This window comes from Balaenoptera musculus, chromosome 18 (genome assembly GCF_009873245.2).
Source record: "Balaenoptera musculus isolate JJ_BM4_2016_0621 chromosome 18, mBalMus1.pri.v3, whole genome shotgun sequence".
Taxonomy (NCBI): Eukaryota; Metazoa; Chordata; class Mammalia; order Artiodactyla; family Balaenopteridae; genus Balaenoptera; species Balaenoptera musculus.
The window spans coordinates 58,863,075-58,871,651 of NC_045802.1; the positions used below are offsets into that span (position 1 = coordinate 58,863,075).

General features: G+C 52.3%; 1 protein-coding gene across 3 annotated transcripts; it reads left to right on the plus strand.

The window, feature by feature from the left end:
- The first annotated feature begins 445 nt into the window (after positions 1–445).
- SLITRK5 (SLIT and NTRK like family member 5) lies at positions 446–8,071 on the plus strand. Of its 3 annotated transcripts, none has more exons than XM_036831115.1 (2): positions 446–520; positions 3,629–8,071. In XM_036831115.1, the coding sequence occupies exon 2, from the start codon at positions 3,637–3,639 to the stop codon at positions 6,526–6,528; it is 2,892 nt and encodes a 963-aa protein (XP_036687010.1). In that variant the 5' UTR covers positions 446–520; positions 3,629–3,636; the 3' UTR covers positions 6,529–8,071. The 3 variants fall into 3 exon arrangements, with proteins under 3 accessions (XP_036687010.1, XP_036687011.1, XP_036687012.1); XM_036831116.1 differs by lacking the exon at positions 446–520 and adding an exon at positions 1,016–1,091; XM_036831117.1 differs by lacking the exon at positions 446–520 and adding an exon at positions 1,029–1,037.
- The last annotated feature ends 506 nt before the right edge of the window (positions 8,072–8,577 follow it).

Sequence of the window (8,577 nt, forward strand, 5' to 3'; positions counted from 1 at the left end):
CGTTCGTGCGCCGCATCAAGAGAAGGAATAGAGGAAAAGCCCCTGCAAACACCGGGAGCGATGAAACAGCCAAGAGGATGCGGGAGCCTTACATGTACTAATTAGGGGCCGCGGCGGCGGGCTTGGCAAGGGGACGGCGGCGGCGGGATCCCAGTGCGGTGGTCTCCGCTGCGCGGGTGGGGGGGTGCGGAGGACGGCGCAGGAGCCGCAGCCGCCGTGGGAGCAGCCGAGGGGCCGGTGCCACCTTCGCTCGCCCCCTCACTACCATGTACAGTGTGCGCTGCAAGAAGAAGGCGGGCGATGTATGCACACCCCTGCGTCCCGCTCCCTCTGGCTCGTCCCCGGGCGTGCGCCACTGACCAGGGGGGAATGTGGTGAAGACGGCGAGGAGAGCCGAGGGGGGAGGGGAGGGCCGGCCCGCGCGAACCCAGGCCGGAGGGTGCGAGGAGCCGGAGGCGGCTGGAGGGGGTGGCGGCTGCCGCTGGCCTGGAGAAAGTTGGCCCCTATACAGATGGCAACTGTAAGTACCCGCCTGGGGGGTGCGGCGAAGGATGCCGGGGACCCCGCGATCGCGCGGCGGCGCGGCTGGGAGCGAGTGAGCATGAGTGTGAGCGGGTGCGAGCGCTCGGCGAGGCTGACCGTCACGTTGGCTGGGCCGGCGGGCAGCCTGCTCCGCGTCCCCCTCCTCGGGCTCCACGCCTCCTCCCCCTCCAACAGCTCCTTCCCCGCCCCGCCCGGCTCCAGCTCCCGGCCCCTAATGCGAGGCGCCTCGACCGCCGGTCCTCCGCCGCCCCCTCCCCCTCCCTTCCCGGCTCGCCGCTCGCGATCGCCCCCCTCTGCCCCCCTCCCACCCCGCTGCCGGCTCCGACTACCACGGAGAGCGCGGGGAAGAGCGGTTGGGGAGCCCCGGAACCCGCGGTCGCCACCACGGCGGCGGCCCGGGGGTGGCGGCGTCCGGGCGCCTCTTTTCTCCAGCCGCTCGGATCGCAGCGCTCGCCCTCCCTCGGCTTCCGAACCCCGGTGCACACCCCAAAGAGGTATTTTTTTGTAAGGGTGGCTATGATGAGTGGGCCTGGGAGATGTGAGACGGGGTAAGTCGGCCGTTTACTTTGCAAAAGAGGCTCCAGTGTGTGTGTCTGTGTGTGTGGCGGCCGGGTGGCTTTCCTTGCCTCCCCGCCCTCCCCCGCCCCTTTCCCTTCCTTCGCTTCGGGGCGGGATGGGGGAGGGGAGCCTCGCGTCCTGGAACTCCGGGCGCTTCTGCCTGGGCCGCTGTGGGAGCAGCTGTGCCCGGAACCGCGGTTCCGGCCTGGGTGCTGGGCTTCAGCCCGCCCGGCCCCACGTTGCTTAATGCAGGGATGTTCAGGGCGACGATCCAGGGTTTAAATTCTTTGGGGGAAAACAAATACAGTTACCCCGCCCCCGCCCTCCATTAAAAAAAAAAAGAATCTGAGAATGTGCAGCGTACCCGCGAATTTACATCGGAGGTGCGTTTCCCAGTCAGAATGTCAGCCTTCCCCGGCTCATTCAACTTTATTTTTTCAAATTTTGGGGCTCCTTTGATGGCAAGGAGGAGGGGAAAGGGAGTGGGGTGAGAGGAAGCTCCTCGACCCTGGCTATCCAGAACTGAATTAAAGTTGTAAACGCTCGAGTTAAATATTGGCTGGACACATTTTGCGATGGGCTGTCAGAGGGGCGGCAGGTGAATGGGGGCGGGGAAGCACCGGGAGGGAGGGGGAGGGGACCCAACCCCAGTTGAATGGATGTGCAGATTTGATCCAGCGGAGAACGGAAATTTCAAGGTAAACGTTTTGCTTTCGTAGAGGGTGTTTTTGCCGCTTTTAAGCCGGGAGGTGTTTGTCGTTGGCGTTGGGAGGTCGGGGATACTTGCGACGTTTGTACACTGTGGGTTCCCATTCGTCTCGACACGTCTGGGTGGCCACACGTGAATGATTCGCAGGCACACTTGCACATGTGCGTGCGAATGCAGGGGCTGTTAATAACGCGGGCTGGATTCGGCTCGGGGATGAAGATCGAGGTCTCCAGGCTTGAACCCGTGACTCAGAAACGTCTGGGCTTTAGTGTGAGGTTGCGATTCGACATCAGACTTCGGTGGTGGTGAGGCAGAGGCAAGGCTGACCAGAGAAAAGGCATTGGTTCCCCGAGCCCAGCATTTCTACCAAATATTCCTACCCCCCTGCCCCCAACCAACGCAACACGCACTCACACACACTCACACACTCGCTCCATTTATGTCCTTTCCTTTATGAGTGCTGCTGTCGACTCGAAGTAGGAAGTCGAAGGAAGCCTTTAAGGGGACAAAAAGAAAGCCAGAACGAAAAGGGAGAGGGGCTCAGATTGATTCCTTGGGGAGATGAAATTCGGATATTAAAGCACTGGCTTGTGTCACTTGCTGTTCTCCCTCCCTTACACCCTGCTATTTTGCCTCTTAATCAGCCCAAGTGCCCTTTCTCCGGGGGGAAAAAAAAAGGGGGGGGGTAGGGGGAGTAAAGCATTGACAATTAAATGTAATAAGCAACTCCAAACGTAGGGATGCTGGCGAGGTGGTAGTTCACTCCAAATCTTGCAAATTCAGTAGGGTTAGTTTTGCATACCGTGGCAAACAGACGCGGAGCGCGAGGTTACAGAGGCTTTGGCGCTGGTCCTTGGTTTACTTTTAGCTGGTTCCGGGTAAGCAGTAGGAACGTCCTGAACTCCAGGTATTGAGAGGTGTTCACGGGATCGCGGATGCCTTCGCAGAGTTCTTTGTAATCCGTCGTGCAGAACTATTTCAGTGGCTTAAAGATGCGGTTTAGTAGCGTCGCTGACATGATCAATGAGGAGAAGTGGACGCAGGGCGCTCTCAGGGAAGAGAGCTGCTAAGTGGCACCGTGCATGCAATTAGGACGCTGATGTGCTTAATAGCGTGATAGTGAAGTCCACCATCAAAGCGAACGCTCTCTCCTTTTTCTCCATACTCAAAGCTCCTGAAGAAAATAGGTGATTTAAGAGCTTCTTCTGGGTCCTTTTGATGCATAATCTTGCATCCTTTTTGCCTCTGGAAAGTATTCTTTAGGTTCCCACTCTGGCATTTCCAGCGATGGTTTTAAAATAGCTCAAGTATTGTGGCTCCTGGCTTTTCTGTGAAAATGGGAGACCTTCACTGTGAACTGTTACCTGAAGAGGTTCTGAAGGAAAGACAGAGGGACTGGGTATAGGTGAGGTAGGGAACCTTGTAAAATGGTGCTTCCTTTCTCTTCAATTAGAACCATGAAACTGAACTGACAGCCATTTTATGTATATTTATGGATTGGTTTTGAAAGGGGGGGGAGCCGGGAAGAATACTAAAATGGGACTCTGTCTAACCTGCCCTTATCTTGTAAAGAGCAGCATGTTCCTATTGTCATTAGGAAATGACATCAACCTTTAAATCAAAATGAATGTCAGATTTTAATAAAGTCTGGAGAATTTCGAGGTACCACGGATGGTGGAGGGGGGGGGGAGAGGTTCATTCATATCCCCTCCTTCTGGATTTCAGAGAAGTAGTATTAGGAAAGAGAGAGACTTTCTGATTGATCCCTTAAATTTTTGTCATATTCTGTTGTTTCCTTTTTTTCTCTCTCCCTTGCAGGAGATAAAATGCACACTTGCTGCCCCCCAGTAACTTTGGAACAGGACCTTCACAGAAAAATGCAGAGCTGGATGCTGCAGACTCTAGCTTTTGCTCTAACATCTCTCGTCCTTTCGTGTGCAGAAACCATCGATTATTATGGGGAAATCTGTGACAATGCATGTCCTTGTGAGGAAAAGGACGGCATTTTAACTGTGAGCTGTGAAAACCGGGGAATCATCAGCCTCTCTGAAATTAGCCCTCCCCGTTTCCCAGTCTACCACCTCTTGTTGTCTGGAAACCTTTTGAACCGTCTCTATCCCAATGAGTTTGTCAATTACACTGGGGCTTCAATTTTGCATCTGGGTAGCAATGTTATCCAGGATATTGAGACTGGGGCTTTCCACGGGCTGCGGGGTTTAAGGAGATTGCATCTGAACAATAATAAACTGGAACTTCTGCGTGATGATACCTTCCTTGGCTTGGAGAGCCTGGAGTACCTACAGGTCGATTACAATTACATCAGTGTCATTGAACCCAATGCTTTTGGGAAACTGCATTTGTTGCAGGTGCTTATCCTCAATGACAATCTCTTGTCCAGTTTACCCAACAACCTTTTCCGTTTTGTGCCCTTAACGCACTTGGACCTGCGGGGGAACCGGCTGAAACTTCTGCCCTATGTGGGGTTGTTGCAGCATATGGATAAAGTTGTGGAGTTACAGCTGGAGGAAAACCCCTGGAATTGCTCCTGTGAGTTGATCTCTCTGAAGGATTGGTTAGACAGCATCTCCTACTCGGCCCTGGTGGGGGATGTGGTTTGTGAGACCCCCTTCCGCTTACACGGCCGGGACTTGGATGAGGTGTCCAAGCAGGAACTTTGCCCAAGGAAACTTATTTCAGACTATGAGATGAGGCCGCAGTCGCCTTTGAGCACCACGGGGTATTTACATACCACCCCGGCATCGGTGAATTCCGTGGCCACTTCTTCCTCTGCTGTTTACAAACCCCCCTTGAAGCCCCCCAAGGGGACTCGCCAACCCAACAAGCCCAGGGTGCGCCCCACCTCTCGGCAGCCCTCCAAGGACCTGGGCTATGGCAACTATGGCCCCAGCATTGCCTACCAGACCAAATCTCCGGTGCCTTTGGAGTGTCCCACCGCGTGCACTTGCAACCTGCAAATCTCCGATCTGGGCCTCAACGTTAACTGCCAGGAGCGCAAGATCGAGAGCATCGCGGAGCTGCAGCCCAAGCCCTACAACCCCAAGAAAATGTATCTGACGGAGAACTACATCGCCCTGGTGCGCAGGAGCGACTTCCTGGAGGCCACCGGGCTGGACCTTCTGCATCTGGGCAACAACCGCATCTCCATGATCCAGGACCGCGCCTTTGGGGATCTCACCAACCTGAGGCGCCTCTACCTAAATGGCAACAGGATTGAGAGGCTGAGCCCGGAGTTGTTCTATGGCCTGCAGAGTCTGCAGTATCTCTTCCTCCAGTACAATCTCATACGCGAGATTCAGTCTGGGACCTTCGATCCGGTCCCCAACCTCCAGCTGCTATTCCTGAATAACAACCTCCTGCAGACCATGCCCTCAGGCGTCTTCTCAGGCCTGACCCTCCTCAGGCTGAACCTGAGGAGTAACCACTTCACCTCCTTGCCGGTGAGTGGAGTTCTGGACCAGCTGAAGTCGCTCATCCAAATCGACCTGCACGACAACCCTTGGGATTGTACCTGCGACGTGGTGGGCATGAAACTGTGGGTCGAGCAGCTCAAAGTGGGCGTCTTGGTGGACGAGGTCATCTGCAAGGCGCCCAAGAAGTTCGCTGAGATGGATATGCGCTTCATTAAGTCGGAGCTGCTGTGCCCAGACTACTCGGACGTGGAGGTGTCCACGCCCACGCCCTCCTCCATCCAGGTGCCCGCGAGGCCCAGCGCGGTGACCCCCGCCGTGCGGTTGAACAGCACCGGGGCCCCCGCGGGCTTGGGCGCGGGCGGAGGCGCGTCGTCGGTGCCCTTGTCCGTGTTAATCCTGAGCCTGCTGCTGGTCTTCATCATGTCGGTCTTCGTGGCCGCCGGGCTCTTCGTGCTCGTCATGAAGCGCAGGAAGAAGAAGCAGAGCGACCACACCAGCACCAACAATTCCGACGTGAGCTCCTTCAACATGCAGTACAGCGTGTACGGCGGCGGCGGCGGCGGTGGCGGCGGCGCTGGAGGCCACCCGCACGCGCACGTGCACCACCGCGGGCCGGCGCTGCCCAAGGTGAAGACGCCCGCGGGCCACGTGTACGAATACATCCCGCATCCGCTGGGCCACATGTGCAAAAACCCCATCTACCGCTCCCGAGAGGGCAACTCCGTGGAGGATTACAAAGACCTGCACGAGCTCAAGGTCACCTATAGCAGCAACCACCACCTGCAGCCGCCGCCGCCGCCGCCGCCGCCGCCGCCGCAGCAGCAGCAGCAACAGCCCCCGCCGCAGCTGCAGCTGCAGCCGGGGGAGGAGGAGAGGCGGGAAAGCCACCACTTGCGGAGCCCCGCCTACAGCGTCAGCACCATCGAGCCCCGGGAGGACCTACTGTCGCCGGTGCAGGACGCCGACCGCTTTTACAGGGGCATTTTAGAACCAGACAAACACTGCTCCACCGCCCCCGCCGGCAGTAGCCTCCCGGAATATCCCAAATTCCCGTGCAGCCCCGCTGCTTACACTTTCTCCCCCAATTATGACCTGAGACGCCCCCATCAGTATTTGCACCCGGGGGCAGGGGACAGCAGGCTGCGGGAACCGGTGCTCTACAGCCCCCCCAGTGCTGTCTTTGTAGAACCCAACAGGAACGAATATCTGGAGTTAAAAGCAAAACTAAACGTTGAGCCGGACTACCTCGAAGTGCTGGAAAAACAGACCACATTTAGCCAGTTCTAAAGGCAAAGAAACTCCCTTGGAGCTTTTGCGTTTAAAACCGACGAGCAAGCAGACACACACCGCGAACACATTTGATTGTGTTGTTTCAACGTTTAGGGTGAAGTGCCTTGGCACGAGATTCTCAGCTTCGGAGGAAGATACTGAAAGGGTGTGCCATTTCCTTTTCATATTACACGCGGGGAAACATTTGTGTAAGCTGGGCACATCACTTTCCCTTCTTGCGTGTGGAGGAGACGAAGAGTAGGGCTTTACTGAGGGCAGTTTGCTTTGCGAGTGACTTGTTAAAGGTCTCAGTAATTTTTGTAGTGGTTGGAAGTGTTAAGAATGGTGGGAGATGGCAGCGCATAGATTCTATTCTTCCTCTTTTACTCCCTTCTCCCTCCCCTTCCCCCCCTTTGAGCCATGGGTGGGTCTAAATGGCTTTTGTGGAGAGATTAGCACACCCCAACTTTAATAGAAGGTTTGTTCTCTCTCTCGCTCTCTCTCTTTCTCTCTCTCCCCCCTGCCCCGCCCCCTTTCTGCTTCCTCTCTTTCTCTGCCTCCCCGCCTTCTTCCTCCTCTCTCATTCCTTTCCTTTTTAAAGGATGTGTTTGTATGCATTCTGGACATTTGAATTAAAAGAACAAAAGTATTGTGATCTTGAAAAGATCACCATAGATGTGGACAAATCATTAAAATTACAGAGCTATATGATCCATAATTGATTAGTCAAAATAACTTATTGACGAAATATACAAATATTTTATTGTAGCACCTATTTTTATATGCACATTTAGCATTTCTCTTTCCTTCACTATTTAGCCTATGATTTTCACAGAGGTGTCACACTGTATCAGGAGCTGCATTTCCAAAACTGAAGTGATATCAGGAAGGCATTTTAAATCATTAAAATATGGAGAACTTAATGGCAGAATCTTAAAAGTCAATGCAACCCACCCAATTGGATCTGTAATTTAAAAAACAAAAACAAACAAAAAAAAACATTGTATCCCAATGTATAAAAGAAAAAGATTTAGGGCAATTAATTGGGCCATTCCAGTGAGAATCATGTGCAAGTTTCTGGTTTTGTTAGAGGAGATTGAAAAGTATTTTTATTAGTCAACCAAAATGATGTATTGATCTGACTACTATTGTAGCCAATTTTTGATTGTTTAACCAAACAAACCCAGTTGCATTTGTACAGATCCACGTGTACTGGCACTTCAGAAGACCAAATGATGGACTGTACAAATCTCTATACAATGTCTTTATCCCTCTGGGCAGCAAGCAATGATGATAACCACGAACAGGATGTCTGTAAGATGGGGCTACTGTTGTTACAGTCTCATGTATCCCAGCACATGTAATTTTTTAAATAGTTTCTGAATAAACACTTGATAACTATGTCACATATGAGGGACTGAAGTAATGATTACTTAAGGTGCAAAAGAAACAGCTACGTGTGATTGACTGAATCGCCATTATGAATAATTTAAGACAGAGTAGCTAACTTCTATTCCTAAAAGAAAAAAAACGTTCCCCGAATTATCAAATATATATAATTACACCTTTGTTGGTTCAGGGAAATATGTTTATCTAAATGTGTCATTTAATGTGTTTATTAATGAAATTTCGACTGTATACTTTTTTTCCTTACTGAAGTATTCATCTAACATGTGGAGCATGGTAAGTAATGTATTGCACATTGATTTCGTATTTTGTCATGCCAGTATTATTTATTCGGTCTACAATTTTTCATAGTTTAACTTGTGTAAAACTACCTTCAACAATTATGACGGGTACTTTATCTCAAGTTGATCTGTATCCTAAATGTTCAAAATGTTTGGTGAGTATAAGCTGTTCATCTCTGAGTAAGGTTGGCCAGTGAATTAGATAATATTTATGGGTAGGAAACTTTTGAATTAATCGAAACTTAAAGAGCCATGTGCTTTATTGCTGTTGGTGGATCTCCCCATAATCTCACCTGGAACATGTACAACATCAAGGGCTGTTCATGAACTTTATGTTTAAGGAATATTTTCCGTGGCATTCTGCCACAAAGAGGCAGCA